The following is a 20,149-nucleotide window of genomic DNA, read 5'->3' as shown; positions in this document are numbered from 1 at the left end:
TTAAAAAAGATTTTATTTATTTATTTGAGAGAGAGAGGGGAGAGTGTGCGAGCAGGGGGAGAGGCAGAGGGAGAGGGAGAAGCAGGCTCCCCGCTGAGCAAGGAGCCAGACATTCCAGTGCGACCCCAGGACCCTGAGATCATGATGTGAGCTGAAGGCAGACGCTTAACTGACTGAGCCACCCAGGCGCCGCTAAACTGGCTACACATTTGTGCATGAAGAGTATTAAGAACACCCAGAATCCAGTCAGAGCTCAGGGAACCATGAATGGAATATGATAATAATGTAATATAATAATGATATTGATAACAATAGTACTATTTAGTCCATGTGAGAGCTTCTGATGTCTACGTGCTGCTAAGCTCTTTCCATACAGTATTTCATTTAGTTCTTGCAGTGATCCAATCAGGTAGGTTTTATAGTATTCGTCTGGAGCTGGGAAATGAGGACTAGAGAAGTGAAGCCCAAGGTAACCCAGATTCAGCCCTAAATTCAAAGTTCATGCCGTTAGGTACTAAGCTGTCTGGCTACTAATCACTGCAACTGAGAAAGATCTCAAGCTGCATCCACTGGTTCATCTGAATCTGAAGAAAGACCATATAAGCAGAAGAAGGATGGAGAAGTTTCTAGAAAAGGGAGTCTTAGAGGTGGGAGCTCGGTGTCATCCAGCACTGTCCAAGGCAGGGGGTCTGGCGTGCAGACACGTCTGCTTTCTTTGGCAGCTTCATCCCCTCTTTTTCTCTACCCCAGCTGTGAGGCCTGACGCACCCACCAGGGTCTGATCAGACCAGAGTCTGGCTCTCCCGTGGGAGGAAAAGATGTAGGACACGCTGCCAGAAGCAGTCTGTTCATGTGATGGCTACCGAGGCCTCACTGGCCTCTCCTTGATTTAGTGAACAAGACAGGGAGACTGTCTTGGGAGCTGAGGCCGGACTGTGACGCCACCAGGTGAAGGTCTATGGAGTGGCTACCCCCTACGCACCACTGAGTCAGCAGCATCAGCTCACAGAGCAGTGAACCGGTGGAGGGCCCAACACCTTGCTCAGACCGGTGTAGTGCTTTGCAGTATACAGAGTCCTCTCCCCTTCCTGATCTAGGGGCTTCTTGCTGTACTAACCAGCCTCCTCTCCCAGGGATTCCTTACCCAGAGCCATGATCTATGATGAGAAGGGTCCTCCCTCCCCTTCCAGCTGCTGCTTAAATGGAAATTATCCCTGATGTGCAGGAAAAAAGGAGTGGTGACAGAGAGAGAGAGGAAGAGCTAAATCAGTGGCCTTTGCCACATTCCCAGCCCTCCCAAGGGAGCGCACCTGTATCTTTTCATAAGGAACATCATCGTATACACGGGGCTCAGGCCATTGATCCTGGCAGGATCTTGCATATCTAGAAAATATAAGGTGTCATGATGATGGCAATGATAATGACACTTTGTGGCTTATAGAGCTTTCCTGTCTACCCTCATTTGATTCTGTGATGGGTGTTGGAAGGTTAGTAACAGCAACCATGCCAGGCAGCGCTGGGCCATTGCTGTGTTAAGGACTTCAGAGGCAGGGAGCCCCATGATTCTCACAGCAACCCGAGAGGTGAGTAATTCATCCCCTCCATTCTATAAGCGAGGACACAGAGGATCCAAGCTGGCAAGCAACCACCCCAACCTGTTGGTCGTGAGAGCTGTGACTTGAACCCGGCTCTTCCAATGCATGGACCAGCCCTGATGGCCAAGGGTGTGAGACCCTGAGTTCCATGGCATGAGAGCCCAGCCCCAGTCACTATGCAGAAGGACTTCTGTTCCTTTGCTCATTGCATCCACAGCTTCCCCCAACCCTGGGCTACCTCTGTTAGCCAGCTCGCTCCTGCCTGCTGGAGGAGGAAGGCACCCACTCTGACTTCCCAAGGAAGCAGAGTCCTCCTCAGCTCCTCCTCCCTCCCCTCCCAGCGCCCATGGCCGGACTCAGAGGCTCTGAGAGGCTGCCGGGGGGGCTGGGGGGTGCTGGCCCTCACAGGAAGGAGTTGCGCCCTGCACTGACGATGCTGGTTAAGGTCTCCACGTCCACGTAGTCATAGTGCAGTGCCTCGGGAGTGACTTTGGAGCCCATCTCCACCAACAACAGCCCAAGCCAGCGGCCCATGTCCTCTGAGCAGTTTGCCTGAGGGAGAGGAGGCACAGGCTGATGAGTTCACTTTGGTACTGTTAGGGCCTCAGGCTACCTGCTCACTTTAGCCAAACCCATATTTGTAAAGTACCTGCTATGTACCCAATACTTAGGGGTCCAAGAGAAACAGGGCTGCAATACACACCCAGAAATCCAAGTGGCTTCCACCCTTTCTTTATTCAGGTTTTGGCTCTAATGCTCCTCTTTGGAGAAGCCCTCCCTGACCACCTCTCTAAGACACACACCCTCACTCACTATCCTCAGAGTCTTCATGACCAGTTAGAGGCAAAAACAACATTTGGGTTTCCCTGAATTTTAAAAAAAAAAAATTACTTTTTTATTAGAGGAGACTATTTCTCACATAACCCAATCGAAATTTTTCCCTTATAACTGCCAATTATCTGTAGTACTAGTGTACAGGAAAACTGCCAAGAGTTGCTGGTTAAATGAACCCATAGTTCTCGGTAGTTCTCATTTAAAGAGCATTCTTATAAAATCAGCTGAGCACACAAATGTTAGACTTGAATAAAGGAAGCACACTTCTCGCCAGAAAGCTCTGTGTTTAATTTAAGAGAAATAAGAGGCCCTTCTCAACCTGTCAAAAATAAAAGTGAGTGACCAAAGCAATATTTCTTGAAATTTAAGAACTGGGTGAGGCAGTGGGTACTGGGCAAAGCAAACAAGATCAAGAGGCTGGGTTTTTGTTCTAGGATCAGGCCAAGAGGCCTCTGACCCCCCTTGGAGCCTTGGACAAAGCACCTGGCTGCCCTGGCCTCAGTTACCCTGTTTGTAATATGAGGGGGTAGTTCTTGAACTTTCCCTCCAGTGTTTACATTGTAAATCCTAAAAAGCCAAATGAGGGACATGTAGAGGAGAGGCTCCATGCATCGTGCAGGACCTCAGAGAGGAGGGCTAGTACCACTGGGTAGGAACAACCGTGAATGGGTGGGATGAAATCACATTTTCATTCAGCCATTTGTTCAACAAATAGTAATTGAGCCTTTAATATGGGCTGGGCTTCATGCTGGGTTCTGGAAAAACCAAAAGTATGCAGAACAGGCATGGTTACTGCCTTCACGGAGCTTAAAGATTTCAACTCAGTGTGGAGAACACCTTTCTAAAAATGTAGCTGCTTCATGGGAGGGGCAGGCTGCCTTGAAGAGCAGTGGTTGATCTGAGGCAGCCGGCCACTGGTAGGAAGGTTTTAGAGGGGATTCCAGAATCAGATCCAGGTTAGATCAGACTAGATGCCTTTCAGACTTGGGATTTTAAGACAGGGGAGAATAAACAAACTTCGGTTTTAGGGTTGCCAGATTTAACAAATAAAAATGCAGAATGCTCTGTTAAATTCGACTTTCAGATAAACAACGAATACTTTTTCAGTATAGGTATATACCAAATATCACATGGGATATACTTGCATTAAAACCATTGTCGTTTATCTGAAATTCCAATTTAAGTGGGTGTCCTGTATTTTCACTGGCAGTCATTCTCGGTCATTTGGCAGCAGGTGGGCTTACTTTCCCTTTTTCCTCAGTCCCTGTAATGTCAGTTAGCAAGGCCCCCAAGACAAAAGCCCACACCCAGGCCAAACCTCTTCTCAGCTGCCACCACCAAGAACCACCTGGATTCTCTCCTCTCACCTCCAAGATGGCAACCTCCTGCCGGTTGCGCAGAATCCTGAAGGCAAATGGATGTCTGGGCCCAAAGCCTGGGGCCACCTCACAGCCGCGGAGAGCAATGGCATTCACATGGGTCCGCAGGTCTGTGTGATCCTTGTGGAAGTACAGAGTGTTGCATTTCAGGCGGCACCAGCGTTCCTTCCAGCCCTGGTTCACCAGCACATTCAGATAGCCTGGGAGGGGGAGACCAGCGGGGTGACCTCCTGACAGCCTGGCCCTGGGGAAACCCAAGGTGGGGGCTGTGAGTCTGCATGGGTCTACACCCTGGGGACAAGCGCCTGGACAACCCTCGTTCTCTAGCTGGAAAGAGGCCTTGTGGGTCCTGGATCAGCTCACTCTCTCTGGGCCTGTGACCTCTGGCACCCTCTTCTGAGTTTCATTTCCTTATCTGAAATGGGGACTGATGATCACATTCATATACTGATACCCAGCCTTTGTACCATACCCAGCTTGGTGAAAAGGGCAGGGGACTACTGTAGAGGTGAGTAAAAGACACAACTATTATCCCTTTTGCTTTTCCTCCTCCCAAAATAGCAGAACTATTAGTGAGACAGAAAATAATGGGTGATGCTGACACCTGGTGGCAGCATGTGGGAACAAAAGTGTCTAGCCAAGAGAAAGAATTCTAAAATGAGCAAGGCACAGGCTGATGACCAATGGGTTTAGAATTCACTCTCAACATTTTAGATTTAAATAATTTTTTCCCATAACATGCCCTGATTTACTGGTTACAAAATAATTATTTATAGCCATGTGATTTTATACTATTTTTTCAGGTTTAAGGGAATATCACTGCATATCCAAAATACAGAATTTTCTGGGGTGCCTGGGTGGCTCAGTCGTTAAGCATCTGCTGTCAGCTCAGGTCATGATCCCAGGGTCCTGGGATCAAGCCCTGCATCGGGCTCCCTGCTCAGCGGGAAGCCTACTTCTCCCCCCCCACTCCCACTGCTTGTGCTCCTGCTCTCGCTATCTCTCTCTGTCAAATAAATAAATAAGATCTTAAACAAACAAAACAAAACAAAACAAAAACAAAACAAAAAAACCCAACAAAATACAGAATTTTCTATTGGAGTCCAGTACATGGAACACTGCATTAATGAAAACAGAATAATATATCTTCCCTTCCAAACCATGTTAAACTCACATTGAAGGCATTTATAACCATGTTTAACTCACGCTGAATGCATTTGTAAGTACTTAAATATTTTTATCCATTTCCTTATAAGACTGGGTTATAACTTACACACCTGGCATGTTATGTGCTGGGAGGAAATAAGACACTCTCCTCCCATCATAGTGGAGGAAACTGAGGCCCACAGACGGGCAGTGATTGGAGCTGAGGTCGCCGGGAACACAGAGATAGGAGAGTCAGGTGGCTTTTCCTTTTCCTGAGTGTTAGGGCCTCACCGGAGAGAAGTGATGTAAAGGCATGGATTGTTGATGGAGTCGGGGTTAGGTAGGATTCTCTCCTCTGCCCTGGGAGCAAGGTGTAAGAGGCCTAGAGGGTTTTCTGGCTTAGCCCGGGGGCGCACAGCAGCAGGGTCTGACTCTCCTCCTCCCAGTGCCCAGGACCCACCACAGCATGGAACCTCCTCGTCGGGGCAGGATGTCTGCAGGTCATCAGCCAGCGGCTTCTTCTTGGAGAAGCTGATGATGCGGGTGATCTTGCGGCCCGCAGCCCTGCTCATTGAACCCTTCAGCTCTGCCAGACTGCTCTTCTTCCCTTTGCCTGTTGCCATGGAGATGGGTTAGGGGAAGGGAGGGAGCCCCAAGTCCCAGACCCACCCACACCAGCCTTCCCAACGGCCCTTTCAGCCTGCCTGGGGCCTGGCTGCAACTGCAGGTGTGGACAGGCCAGGTGACCTTCCCCAGATCTCCAGAGCCGTCAGGACCTGCTCTGCACCGTATCCCTATGCAAGGCCCCTCCCAGCTGTGGCATTCTCCGGCTTGAGTCCCCAGAGGCTCCTACCGTGGTCGCAGGTCTCCCGGCGGCCTAGAGTAGAACAGCTGTTACCCATGCCCAGGCTGTCCGAGTCTGAGGTCTGCTTCTCTTGGGACAGTCTCTGGGGGGGGGGGGGGACACACAGAGAGCCCCATGTCAGAGGGCACACTCAGAAGTCCCCCTTTGTTGGTTCAATCCCCCCAACCTCTGCACACAATGATTGCCTAACAAATATTTGTCCGCACCTCTCCTGTGCCTGACACTACTCTAGGTCTGGGGAAGACAGGCTGACTTAGGACGGTTGTACCTTTGAATCCCTCATCATCCGTTTGGGGAGCCACGCACCTAGTTGCAACGCATTGTAATAAATTCCTAGGATGTCCCATATTCGGTAGGTGACAGGGTCTGGGAAGGTACTTAAATAGGATTCTAATGTAATGCAGCTGGTTTAGGAAGTGACCTCTGGTGGCATCGTGGGGACAGACTATCAGCCAAAGTGCCACATTAGAGAGTGTCATCCAGGGCAAGGTGGGACGTGGTAAAAGAAGGAGCTAAGATGACAAGATGTAGAAAAAGGGAAGAGTTGGCGTGTTCAAAATAGTTATGGCAGGACTTGGTGACCAGGAAATGTGAACAGTGACAACAGAGGGGTCTTCATGGTCCTGACTCGGGTAGGAGGGTGGTGAAGACATGCACACACACCATAGCAGCAACTCCATCGTAACCAACAGAACTTTACTCATATGCTGACCTCGGACCCATCGCTCGCCCGTCCGTCTGTTCATTCACTCATCCAGACAAGGTCAGTTAAGTGCCTAGTAGGTACTACGGAGGTGGCGAGGCAGAGTCAGATGGACCTTCAAAGAAATTCTGTCCCTGGTACCACCTGTTAGTCATGGGAACCCGGGAAAATCCTTTCCTCGCCCCAAGTTTTCTCGCCTGAATCACATCCTTTTCCAGGGAGCCAACAGATGGTATCATCTCTCACACCTGCATAGTGTGCTGCCACCTTGCTTTAAAAAGCTAAATGGTGCCAGTTAGACTTGGGACAGGATTAAAGTGGCACCAACCCACTTAAAAAGTAGTAGAACAGGCTCTGAGGCCTCTCCACCTTTCCTGCCAAGGACCTCCCAGACCAGGCTCAGGGATGCTTTGCTATAAGCACAGAACTTGGGGGCCTGGAGAGACAAGAGAGGCCTTGGGCTTCCCTCAATTTCCAAAGGCTGGAAACATGGCAACCGTCAGAATTGGGATAGATCTGTTGAAAGTATAAAGGATCTCCCCTGTAAATTGTGAAACAACGTATGGTTCTATTTGCCCTGCAATGGTATACGGATGGTAGGTATTTCTTTCTTTTTTAAAAGATTTTATTTATTTATTTTGACAGAGAGAGACACAGCAAGAGAGGGAACACAAGCAGGGGGAGCGAGAGAGGGAGAAGCAGGCTCTCCGCTTAACACAGGTGCCATCTTCCCTCCCCCTCCCCCATTGCCCCTCCAGCCAGCGTGAACCCCTGCCCCCTTCAGTGCAGTTGGAAAGGTCCTAGAAAGGACCACTCTAATAGGCCAAACGAGCCCCCTTCTGTCTGAATCCAGCCACACTGGCCACCTTCCATTTGCTTCCCCCTGCTCCGGGGCCTGCTCCCTCAGCTTGGAATGCCCTTTCTGTCCCCCTCCTTTCTAGTTGTTCACCCTCATCATAAATGTGCTCTCTCAGAGAAACTTCCCTGACACCTAAGACAAGGGCAGGCCCCTGGCAGACGCTCCCAGGGTACCTGGTGCTTTTCCCTCCCAGCGCTCACGCAGCTGGGCTTTTGTGTCAGACCCCCCCCCCGGGGGGGGGGGGGGGCGCAGGGTGGGTGTGAACTACTGTTAGCTTTGCACCTGCGTGCTCAGCACAATGCCTGGGGCACGGGGCTCACGAATGACTCAGCAAGCAGAGCTCAGCTCGGCCCCCTTGAGAGATGGGGGGCAAAGTCATCAAGAGCCAGGTGTCTAGGTATACATCCTTGCTCTGCTTCTTATTAACTATGGGACTCGGGGTTAGCCTCTCTGTGTCCCAGTTTCCTCATCTGAAAACGGAACTCGTCAAAGAGCTGTCATAAAAATGAAAGTAGGTAATACGTGTAAAGCCTACCAGACATTGCTGGCCACACAGTCATATTCTAGAAACACTAACCTTTATTACGTCGTGCAAGACTCATGTGTGTAGGTTGGGGGCTGACTCCCTTGATCACCCACCGGCACCCGGCAAAGCGGCTGCCTGAGCAACTACCAAGTGTCCACTTCACTCCCGTCCCAGTGGGGTACACTCCTCTGACAGCTTCCAATTTGCTTTTCATGGCTCCGTTCAACTGTGACCTCCTCCTGTCCTGGCGGGGCTAGTTACTCCCTCCTCGGGCTCACACTGCGCCTTGGACGTGGGTATTCATTCATTCATGCTTGCATTCATTCAGGAGACACAGACTGAGCGCCGACTTGTGCCAGCTCCAAGCGGGGCACTCATGGCTTGTCTGAGGCAGGTGCCTGGCTTCACCACCGGCCTGTGGTTCCCCCCGGGGCAGAGCCCGTGTTGAGTCCCCGCTGCCTGGCATGGAGGACATACCTTGTCTAGGTCCAGCTTGCACAGGAGGACTGGGGATTGGGGCGCGTCTGTGCCCTCAGCCGCCCCGGCAGGCCTGCTCACCTCTCGGATGACCTGCGGAGAGGATGCACAGCCGTGAGCAGGTGGGCAGGGGTACCGTAGAGGCAGAAGGAAGAATGGGGTCTGTGCAGTCAGGGCCATCGAGCAGCGGGGCTGAGATCCCTGGGCAGTGGGAATGGGTTGATGTGGCCTCCTGCACATCAGGGTTTGAACAGGCTTTCCCCTTGAATTGAAAAGAGAGGGGGCTGGGGAACAAGAGGCATGGCTTCTAGACTGGGCTCCGTTGCTAATCAATTGTGCAGTCTTGTGAAAGCCACTTTCCTCCTCTGGGCCTTAGTTTCCCTGTCTGTCACATGGGGATAATACTGTCCTCTGCTTACGTCCTTGGGTTGCCCGAGGACCAGTGAGATCGTGGGTGTGAAGGGCCACATGACCCAGGACCCCCCGCACAAGCACGAGGGACTGGCTCCCGTGACAGTGTGGAACCTTGGCAACAGCCTGCACGCAGCCGGGGGCTACCCCCTCCATTTCAAAGGTGTGGACATGGAGATTCCAGGGCACTCACTCCCATTGCAGAAACATCCAGACCATGAAATAATGGCGGCCGTCACCTGTTGCTCACCCATCTGCGGTTTTACATGGATTATCCTGTTGTATTAACACAGCGGCCTTGAGGGGCAGAGACAACTGGGATCCCCACATCACAGAAGAGAATGATGGGGCTCCGAGAAGCGAAGCCGTGGTTGCCTGCCCTGAATCTCTGGGCTAATGACCTCCCCGTATCGGGACGTCAACACAGTCTCTAGTCCAGGCTTGACTCCAGTCTCAGTCTCCAGTCTAGGGCGCCTTCTTCTGGCCCACCCGGCCCCTGGAGGGCAGAGCCTCCCCCAGCAGGCAGGTTCTCTCCCTTCTTTCCCCCCCTGAGACAAAGATAATGAGCAGCACTAAACCTCCCAGGGGGAGAGCTGGTTATCACAGGAAGGAAGGGAGGATGGGGAGGGAGGGTGGTGTCTGGTTTCTTTGTCCCAGCAGGAGGATCACAGGATGAGGGAGAAAGGTGCCGGAGGGGAAGTGGGCCAGGGTGCAGGGACATGGCGGCCCGAAGTAAGGGACTGGGGATGGTGGCTCCACCACCAGGACACAGTGATCACTCACAGTTACTGAGTACTTACTGTCTGGCAGCACTATATTAAATGCTCTCTAGAATCTTTACAAGAACCATTTTACAGAAGAGGAAACTGAGGCACAGATAGGCAAAGTCATTTGAAGATCACATAGCCAGTAAGTGCCATTTAGGCCTGGGACCTGAACTCAAGTCTGTGTGCCACCAAAGTCCTCCCTTGTCATCACTGTGCCACCCTGCCTATGGCCTTTGGAGTAGATTTCCTTGGTAACTTCTACTCTTGGCCCTGACAACTTAGTTGGGTGACTTTTGGCAAGTCACAGAAGATTCCTAGGCCTCAGTTTCCTCATCTGTAAAATGGGAACGATAATAGTCCCATTGCAAAGAGTAAATGAGGTCAAGTATGTAACGCTGTTAGCACAATGCATGGCAAAAAATACGCGCTCAGTACACAGTAACTAATTGTTCTACAGTCCGAGGCAAGATGTGGAAGCTGGGCCACAGGTGGTTGTTCCGAGGATACACATTTCACCTAAGACAGGAAGGATTTCCTCTTTTTAATTTTTTTAAAGGTTTAGCTTATCTAATGATAAAATGTGTTTCCTTCAAAGATATTAAGCTCCGCATTCCAGGAGGTATACATATGCAGGCTAGACAAGCCCACAGTGAGGATGTTAGAGGATTCAAATCACTAGAAAGAAGGCATTACTTCAGCCTGAGGTCTATCTCCTGGAGATGTCTGAAGCCCACTTCCACATGTCAGCCCTAGCCATGCACAGGGTTCTGATCGCCACCCCTCCCCTGAGCAAGGCCTGTTCTTCCAGGGACTGGAGCCCACCTGGCTGAAAGCTGGACCTGAGGAAGGGGGAAAGGAAGGGCAGGTGCCATGTACCTTCAGCCACTCCTCGGCTTGCTCCCGGCTCTGCAGTGCGAGCACCAAGACCTCGGTAGCCCCCTGGGAGAAGCGCAGCTCGTGCCTCTTGTGCCGGCTGTCCTTGGGCACGTAGGTGACGCTGCAGACATCCAGCGTGAGCCTCAGATGCGGCTGCCGGTCCTTGGAGCTTTTGTAACACTGGACAGGAAGAGAAGGGCTCACCCTTCTGGACTGGAGGGCAGAGGAGGGAGATGCCCTCACACAAAGACTTGGGGGAGCTCGACCTACCCCCTCCCCACCCCAGCCCAGCTGTGGGCACTGCATGAAGATAGGGGCTGTGGCTATTCACCCCAGAGAAAAGAAGCCTGGAAGGGGGGCATATTTGGACAACCTTCAGATCTCAAGGGCTACCGAGGGGCCCCAGGGGCACAGCCACCTATTAGGAAGAGGCAGATTTTAGCACAATACTAGGAAGACCATTCTAGTCTAAAGAACCAGAGAAGAAACAGGCTGGCTTGCAAGGAAGCCAGCTCCCTGCTACTAATGTGCTACCTAGCAGGAATGTGGGAGAGAGAATTCTAGCAGAGGTGGAGGGTTGGGCTTGGGAAGTCAATAGTTTATCAATAAGGACCCCCTCACTTCCCAGTTCTTATTATGAAGCCAGCATTACCTTGATACCAGAACCTGACAATGACATTACAAAAAAGGAAAATGATAGGTTAATCTCAACATGGTTGCAAAAGCCCTCAAAAAACCACTAGCAAATAGAATCTAGACACATATAAAAGCATACTGTATCAAGACGAAATAGGGTTTATTCTAGGACTGCAAGAATGCATTAGCCTTCAAAAACCAACCCTATAATTCATCATATTAATGGAAAATAAGGAGAAAAGCCACATCTCAATAGAAACTGAAAAGGCATTTGGTAAAATTCTCCACCAGTTTGTAATATAAACTCTTACCAAACTAGAGAAATAGATGGGAACTTCCTTAATGTGATAATAAGGAGCTTCTACAAACCACCCACAGCAAACATCAGCCTTAATAGTGAATTATTGCAACTTTCCCTTTGAGCTTTGGACTGAGACAAGGACGCCTGCTCTCACCACTTCTATTTACATTGTGTTGGAGATCCTAACCAATGCAATATTTCAAGAAAAAAATGGCATAAGGAGTGGGAAGAAATAAATCATGACCTTTGGACTGGTTCTGGCCTGGGGTGAGCTTTTCACTGCTCCAGGATGAGAAAAAAATCATGTTTCAAGTGGATATATGTTGGATAAGACTTCTGAATGGATTTTGGGGTAAAGAACTAATAATTTTTTTCTGAAATTATGTCTGTATTCCTACTCTGGAATTAAAGGTATATTTTCTTTTATGAAATGATGGCGATGAGAGATGGCAAATTAAAAAAAAAAAAAAACTAAGAAAGCAAGTTCCATAGTAAGTGCTGCATGGGCTCAGTTTTAGAAAAGGCAAATGAATGGAAATGAGAGTAGAAACATGGATATTAAAACTTAACAGTAGGGGCGCCTGGGTGGCTCATTTGTTAAGCGTTGCCTTCGGCTCAGGTCATGATCCCGGGGTCCTGGGATCGAGCCCCACGTCGGGCTCCCTGCTCAGTGGGAAGCCTGCTTCTCCCTCTCCCACTCCCCCTGCTTGTGTTCCCTCTCTCGCTGTCTCTCTCTGTCAAATAAATAAATAAAATCTTTAAAAAAAAAAAACTTAACAGTGGTTAGCTCTTGGTCGATGGGATTTTAGGTGGCTTCAAAAATCATTTTCATTATGTTTTTCCCTAGTTTTATACATAAACACATTTAGTTGCATTATGAAAACAATAAACATTGTTTTAAACTGATAAAAAATTCATTCCTGGAGAAACAAAAACTTGGTAAAGTCTATATCAGGTCTTTGAGTATGTGTGTGTGTGTGTGTGTGTGTGTTCATTCTGTTCCAGTGGGAGAGCCCTGATCTCAGAAGCACTGAGCCTCTGTGCACAAAGCAAACCCAGAGGAACAGAGGCAGACATGCCTGCACACACACACACACACGTACACGCGCACACACACACACGTAAGTCCATGTGAGGCCTAGAGGCACACTTCCGCGGCCACTCACCAGGAGCTGGTCCTCCTTGATGACGGTCAGCTGCTTGGCCCACTGCCCGAAGCGCTTTTTCCGTAGCAGGAAGGCACATATCCTGCTGTCCCTCACCAGGTGCATGGAGGCCTCCTCCGAGGGCCACTGGTGCGTGGGCTGTGGCCCTTTCCCTTCCTCCTCCTCCTCATCATAGGACTCGTAGGAGCTGCTCATTGGGTCAGAGTCATTGTCTGCGGGAGCCACGGGAAAGGGCCCGTTACTGTGTCCTCGCCTGGGAGGCACCTTCTTACCCTTCTGCAGGTGTCCTTACCCTGGGATTCGAGGACCAGGAGGGGGTGGGCATGAGGTGTGACCATGGTGATCTCTACACCCCCACACGGGCACAGTGTTGTGTAGATTTACCGGTGGCTTTGCGACCTCGGTGACTTCACTTCTCAGAGCTTCAGTTTTCTTATCAGTAAAATGGTCACAATCAATGACAGTATCTACCTCATCAGGTTCTTAGGATCAGGGACTGTAGAGCATTCAGCCCAGTGTCTGGCACTTGGTGAGTACTCCACTAACATCAGCTACTGTCATACCCCATCATCTCCGTGTCCTTAGTCTCAGGTGACTCTCACAGCACCCAGCAAATCCCCACTTTATACAGAAGGCAACTGGAGGCTCAAAGAGAACAAACGCCTCATTCAAAGTCAGTCACCAAGGGTCAGGGCAATGGCTAGATCCAGGGCTCCCAACTCCCATGCCTTTCCACTGAACCCGAGGGTCATGAGTACAAGGGCTTGGGGCCTCTGTGGCAACCCAGAGGGGCTGGTATGCATGTGCATGCCAATGGTCAGGTCAAAGCCTTCTCTCTGAGGACAGGACCATTCTGAACACCTTCTCGGTACTTACAGGAGTTCTTTAGGTCCCCATTCATCCTGGTCGTGGGGTAGCTGCTGTCTGCATCCTCGTAGTAGCCATCCATGATGGAGTGGGCTGGGCTGCAGCCATCTGTGGGGTTGGTAGAAGGAGCGGCACCTTGGAGAAAGACAGGCAGACTGCAGGGGCCGTGGCTGGGGAAGACCCCAGACAACATGCCCCTCCTTGGGGAAGAGAGAGTGCAGCTCCCTGGCCAGGGTGAGGGGCCTCTTCTCTGCATGTCATCTGCTCCAGCTTCCCACAAGCTCTCTGTGTTTCTGTCACCAGAAGCTGCCCTGCTGGGCCTGTCACACCTCCAGGGCTGTGTTCATGCTATTCCGTGTGCTCTCTTAGCTTCTGCTAGAGAACTCCTACTCATCCTTCAATACCCAGCTCAAAGATCTTTCTTCTGACCTTCTCAGACAGAGAATAGTCAGCCCCTCCTCAGTGATCCCACAGCGGTGGGATGGTGGTGGTGGTGGTGGTGGTGGTGTGTGTGTATGTGTGTGTGTGTGTGTCTTGGTCATAGCCCTCGTCCCTATACTGCAAGGAGTGGTGCTCCAGCTGCCTGGGCTCAGCCCCCCTCATCTTCTGCCACTTCAGTCCTTCTGCTCCCTTCCTGATGCGTATGCTCCCTCTTGTGATGGAGATTCCCCTAAACTTCTGTGACTACGGGGAGGACCTGGACTAGAGGAGCTAATGGTATAGCTCATACAATAGTGAACACAACAGCTCCCTGCATGGAATGTTCCCAGCACACTCCCGCTCAGGGGCAGCACAGTGCAGGGGTGTGGGGGGTGCTATCTGAAACTGTATTCTGCATCAGAATTACTGGGGGTCTCTTTAAAATGCAGATCCCTGGACCGTCTCCCTAGAGATTCTGATTCACCAGTGTGGGTGTGGGCTGAGCTGAGGAATCTGCATTTAAAAAAAACCTATTTAACAGGACATTAAAAAACATGTACAAATGGAAACTATATGGAACTCCAAGAAATTGGATTTTTTTTTAAACAATTAAGGTTCTTTTGATGCAGATGGCCCCTGGGGCACACTCTGAAGGTCAGTGGGTTAAGGGCACGTGCTTTGGGTTTGACCAGATTTGAGGTGAAATCTGTCACCACCATTTATGGCTATAAAAGCCCCCAGTTTTGGGGCGCCTGGGTGGCTCAGTCGGTTAAGCGTCTGCCTTCGGCTCAGGTCATGGTCCCAGGGTCCGGGGATCGAGCCCTCCATCGGGCTCCCTGCTCGGCGGGAAGCCTGCTTCTCCCTCTGCCTCTGTCATTCCCCTGCTTGTGTTCTCTCTTGCTCTCTCTCTCTGACAAGTAAATAAACAAAATCTAAAAAAAAAATAAAAAAAATAAAAGCCCCCAGTTTCTCTGCATTTCATGGTCTTCACCTACGGTGACGGGAGCAGTTCCCACCTCGGACTAGTGATACAATGCATATAAGCTCTTGGCACAGTGCCTGGCACATAGAATGTGCTGGACAGATGCCAGATGTCATTATTATTACCATCTCCTTTGATTCCTACAAAGCAGGGAGGTAGGTATGAGCCCCATTTTACAGATGGGAGCCCTGCAGCCATACACCGTTTGCTAGGGTCAGAACCTGCATGAGAACTGAGGTTGTCAGCTCAGGGAATAGATGCACATCCCCTCTTCCAGGAAGACTTCCTTCATGCAGTCCAACTGGCTCTCGTACCACACTGTTCTTCAAAGTGCTGCTCTGGGCTCCCAGCCCCTGCCATCCATCTGTTTCCTGAGGACAGCAGCACTGAAATTCCCAACGACTGGGATACCAAGTGCTGTCTCCCAAGTGATGAGCAGAGCCTGCCCTTCCCAGCAGGTCCTCTGAGGCCTCAGATGCCGGTAATATCCTGTGAGATGGATGGGTGGGGCGGGGGGGGGCAGGGGTGCGATGGGGAAGAGGGAGGGGACACCCGGGGCAGCGCTCTTGAATACCTGGCTGGGCTGGTCACTGTGTAAGAGGAAGGATGTTCCCCGACGGGCTTGGCACTCTCTCCCTGGTCCAGCCCCCTGGCCCTTCCTGAGGCCCGCCCTTCCCTCCTGGCCCAGGATCCCCGCGGCCCCATGGGAGAGGAGTGTGAGCTCCCTGGGGAGGTAGAACAGTTTCACCCAGCCGAGGGGTTTGACCTGGGATTCAGGGCCCAGCAGCACTTTGTCCTCACTTTCCTCTCCTGTCCTCAAGTGGATAAAATAGAACAAAGTCAGCTGCTTCACATCCAAACAGCTGCTTACAGCAACACAGACCGCAAGACTTTCAAGGCTGAAGAGAGCCACTGATCACCTGGTCCAACCCCACCATTTCACTTTGTTTTAACTAGTTGATTAATCCTAAAAATAATATACCACAGTAGCCCAAGGAGGAAAAAAACCCAAATGTCCATCAACTGACTCAACAAAATGTGGTCTATCCATACAATGGACGATGATGTGGCCCTAAGAAGGAGAGGAGTACTGATTCATGCAGTGATACAGGTTAACCTTGAAAACGTTATACTAAGGGAAATAAGCCAGACACCAGAGGCCACACATTGTATGGTTCTATTTATGTGAAATATTCAGAATTGGCCAATCCATAGAGACAGAAAGGAGATTGGTGGTTGCCAGAGGCTCAGGGGAAAAGGGGGAATGAGAGTGACTGCTTAATGGGTATGCGCTTTCCCCCTTGAGTGATGAAAATGTCTGGGAACTACCCTGGGTAGAGCCGATGGCTGCCCAACACGGTGAGTGTACTAAATGTCCCTGATTGGGCACTTTAAAGTGGTTGAAATGGCCCATTTTATGTTATGTATATTTTGTTACAATAAAAAAAAAATATGACCATGGTGATAAGCACAATCAGTACAAGAGTATGAATGGGAAAATATTATGTTCCCTTCACCCAGATTTCTACAGGGAAATACTGTTCCCGGTTTCTTGCATATCCTAGAAAAATTGCTAAAATGAACGCATGAGTGTGTGTGTACCGTATTAAGGAACAAATGGAATCATATAATAGGCAGTATTCTGTGTTCGAGGTTTTTATCAACGAAGGTATCTTGGAATTCATTTCTGATCAGCACAGACAGACCTATTTCATTTATTTTTTGGCAGTTGGAAAATACTCCACTGTGCTACTGAATGAGAGTGGAGCACCACATAAACATTATCTTATAAAAGTTCAACTACAAACGCTGGGTCACCCAAAAACCATAATATAGTTTCTTGTGTGTGATGTTAAGTTCCTATATCTAAGCCAGTGACTTATCTGATCCTCAAAAAAACGGCCAGTTGTTTCAGTGCTGGAGGGAACCGATGGAAAGAGGAGTCCAAATCCAGAGACTCTCCTTTGTGGCCAATTTAAGAGATGTGAATTCCCTGGGGTGCCCACAATAGGAAGACCTTTTGGTTTTGGCCACGTGCTTTTTTTACCCCACACGTTCACTTTATAACTTACTTCTCCTCTCAGGTGTGGCCAGGCTGAAGTACAAACCGGTTCACCGGGTCCACCGAGGAGGAGCACGTGGGGGAGCACCAGCTTCAGTGGCCATCTGTGTACCTCTGTCCCCGCACATTTATATGCATGTATCCAGCCCCTTCTTATTTTCAGAGTAGGGAAGGGGATTGTCCAAGACCGCACAGAACTGGGGCTGGAACCAAGCCCCTGATCCCTGGGGCTAGGCCCACTGGCCTCCCCAGGCCTTCATTAGAGAGGCCAGGGGCTCAGGCAGCTTCTCCCCAGGATGTGGGCAGGGCTGGGCCGGTGCCGGGCTTGGAGCTCCAGCCCTAGAGGGACACACGGGAGCTTTAGGAGAGGAGTCCCCCCTGGGGGACCAGAACTTACTGTGGGAGCTGATGTACTCAGGGGACTTGCCCGGGCCCAGGGGAAGGGCCTCTTCATAGTAGTCCTCGGGCGGAGGCCTTTGGGGAAGCGGTGGAGGCAGGTCAGCTGCCTGAAGGGGGACAACGGAGGCAGATGAGACCAAGAAGGCCAGGAGATCAGAGGGAGCGGGTGGGGTGACGGCAAGGAGGCTGGGGCAGAGAGAGGCAGGAGCCCCGAGGAGGCGGGATGCATGTTCTGAAGGTGAAGCCGGAACTTCTGACAGGGTGGCAGAAGGCAGAGGTGGGAACCCTGAGAGTTTGCTTGGTCCTCTATTTCTTGCCCAACTTATTTCAGCATCAGGGCTTCTCCGCAAGATCTAAAAGTTTTGTGGAGTGCCACATAGGCGTAGTCAGGCTTTTGATTAAGTAAGCGCATGCAAAGTGATCAAAAACTGCTCTGAGTTCTGCAATGCTCTGCAACCACATCTACATACCTGTGAGGAACAGCAAGACAGGTACATGGAAGACACGTTACTTAGTGAGGCAGCACGGCCTCGTGGCTAAGAGCTTAGGCTCTGGGGCCACGGCACCCCTGCTTCACCGGGATTAAGCTCTGTCACTTATGAGCTGTGGGCACTGACATGTCGCTTACGCTAAGTCTCATTTCCTCACCTGTAAAATGGGGATAACAATCGTGCCAACCTCATTCAGCTATTGTGAGCATGTCAAGGACGTAGTAAGGGGTCAACAGTTGGTACCATTGGATGGTGATGATGATACTGAATTATGCAGTTGACAGAGAGTGTTTGATGTGATTACGGGCCCTTTGCCTTAATTCCGTGGATGAAGGCTGGGAACCCTAGATATGATCCAAACCTTTATTTTGTAAGTGAAAAACAGGCTCAGAAAGGGGAGGTGATTTGTTTAAGACCACATGGCAGCAGGAGGAGGGCAGAGGCCACCAAGCCCTGGTCCGGAGCTTTCCTCACACTCCACGTTTATTATGGCAATCAGAAGTTGGGGTGGGGAACGTCCTTTGTGCCTGAACTGACAGATCAGTTCACCACATTATCCCTGCTCAGCATGGGCGCAGTGAGCACATAATGAGTCACTGAAATGTTCTCACAACCTGTTTCTCCCCTTAGAACAGGGTCCTGCACAGGCAGGAGGGACTCAAGCATTGTGGGGAGAGCTTCACTGGCCACTTCAGAGGGACAGAGGGCCGGAGGGTGTGGGAACCCAGGCCATGACTCACGTGTCTCAGAGACGGGCTCTTGGCTGGCTCAGGGCTGGCTCCTTTGCAGGGCTCCCCGTCATCCTCTGGCATGTCCCGGAGGTCGCTCAGGTCACAGTCTACCGAGGGGCAGGCCATTGGGGCAGAGCAAGCCAGGGATGAGCACGGTAGAATGGGAAGAAGCCTGGATCTGGGGTCAGGAGGCCTCTACCACCTCCTTCGTTAGAAACCCTGGGCAAGCGACTTCATCACTCTGAGACTTGGTCTTCTCTGTAAACCGGTCCCAATAATCCCTCGCCTTGTCTGTCTGCCAGGGTTATCAAGAGGGCCAAATGAGATATCTCGTGTGGTGCTTTGGAGATTTTCAAGAAGTGGGTAATGAAGGCACCGCGTCTTCCGTCAGTCTCTCCATCCCTGCAACTTTCACCTGACCCGCAGCTTCCTTGAAGCGGAATAGTGCTGTCTTCCCTCGGGAAGGATCAGGGGGCGCACACACCCTGCCCGCCGCCTGGTGTGCCTGCTCCCATGCCCACGATGCCCCCCGCAGCTCCCCTCTCTGCTGGGGCGCAGGACGGCTCAACCCAGGGGTCAGGCGGCCACCACCAGTGGATGTGAGCAGCAGGAGAGACAGCACCTTCTTTGGCCTGCATGTTCCTCCCTACCTTTCCTCAAACCCTGGGGATGACTTCCCGTGACCATACAGATTTTGACTAGACTTTCAGAGCTGGCAGGGCCCAGAGAGGTCAAGGGACCTGCCCAACGTGACTCAGTGTTGCAACGCTAGAGCCAGGCCCCCACCCAATCCGAGGACCCTTCCGGAGACTGGGGCAGTGGGCCTGCACACTCAGGGAGGGGACAGCTCCCAGCTGGGGTTGGGAGAGGGTGCCTTACCGAACTCTTCAAAGAGGGACTCCACGAAGCTGGGCCCGGAGTGGAGGTCCGCTGTGTTCACATACAGGTAGGAGACTTCTTTGGCTGTGAGGAGAGGGGGAGCGTGTCAGCAGTGAGGAAGAAGGGGCAGTCTGCTGCTGCCCACTCTGACGACGGCCGGGTCTCCTCCCTCCCGCCACTGGGACTCAAGCCCACTCAGGACACGGCACCGTTGACAAAGCATGTGCACATCCTAAATGAGTTCCCTGGTTTTCAAGCTTTGTTCTGATTTTTACATCGTTCCTGAGCATCTCCTTCTCCAAGTGGAAGGATGCTCAGAGCCCAGTGTAGAAAACAGAACAGGTAAGGCGCTCCGGGGACGGCCAGGGGACAGGGCCGAGCACGGGTGGCAAACTGCCGCCCCTACTACCCTCCCACAGTCCTGTGAGGGCTGCTGATGACATCGGCCTGTTTTGTCACTGGAAGTGAGGCTCCGAGAGTCACCCGGTGGGGACGCCCCTGCCCCCCATCACTCAGACGCCCGCAACACTGCGGGACACAGGGCGGCCCGTCTGAGTTTACTGAGCGCTGGGCTGACCTGGGGTGTCGAGAAAAGGCGGGAGTGGACGGGGAGGCCTTGCTGCCAAACGGACGGGGGGCAGAGGGGCTGTGGGGCTGGTGGGGGGGGGCGTGTGCGGCGTGTGTGCCGCGTGTGAGGGTGTGGGGTGTGGGAGCGGCGTGCTGTGTGTCCTGGTCACGTGAGCTGCGCGAGCGCGCTGTTGGCGAGTGTGCCGCGTG

At 51.4% G+C, this 20,149-nt stretch overlaps 1 protein-coding gene across 1 annotated transcript in view; it reads right to left on the bottom strand.

Moving 5' to 3' along the window:
- Positions 1-20,149, bottom strand: part of AFAP1L1 (actin filament associated protein 1 like 1) — a 64,614-nt gene that overhangs the window by 17,467 nt on the left and 26,998 nt on the right. The window contains exons 3-14 of the mRNA XM_032395349.1: positions 19,373-19,456; positions 18,503-18,600; positions 17,270-17,378; positions 13,418-13,543; positions 12,542-12,753; positions 10,439-10,618; positions 8,385-8,477; positions 5,808-5,901; positions 5,415-5,567; positions 3,797-4,008; positions 2,002-2,147; positions 1,311-1,383 (exon numbers count right to left, since the gene is read on the bottom strand). Coding sequence (XP_032251240.1) covers positions 1,311-1,383; positions 2,002-2,147; positions 3,797-4,008; positions 5,415-5,567; positions 5,808-5,901; positions 8,385-8,477; positions 10,439-10,618; positions 12,542-12,753; positions 13,418-13,543; positions 17,270-17,378; positions 18,503-18,600; positions 19,373-19,456 — 1,580 coding nt within the window. The remainder of the gene's footprint in view (positions 1-1,310; positions 1,384-2,001; positions 2,148-3,796; positions 4,009-5,414; positions 5,568-5,807; positions 5,902-8,384; positions 8,478-10,438; positions 10,619-12,541; positions 12,754-13,417; positions 13,544-17,269; positions 17,379-18,502; positions 18,601-19,372; positions 19,457-20,149) is intronic.

Source organism: Phoca vitulina, unplaced genomic scaffold (genome assembly GCF_004348235.1).
Source record: "Phoca vitulina isolate PV1807 unplaced genomic scaffold, GSC_HSeal_1.0 scaffold83, whole genome shotgun sequence".
Lineage (NCBI taxonomy): Eukaryota > Metazoa > Chordata > Mammalia > Carnivora > Phocidae > Phoca > Phoca vitulina.
The sequence above is the reverse complement of the archived record's forward strand: the minus strand, read 5'-3'. Positions and strand labels throughout refer to the sequence as shown.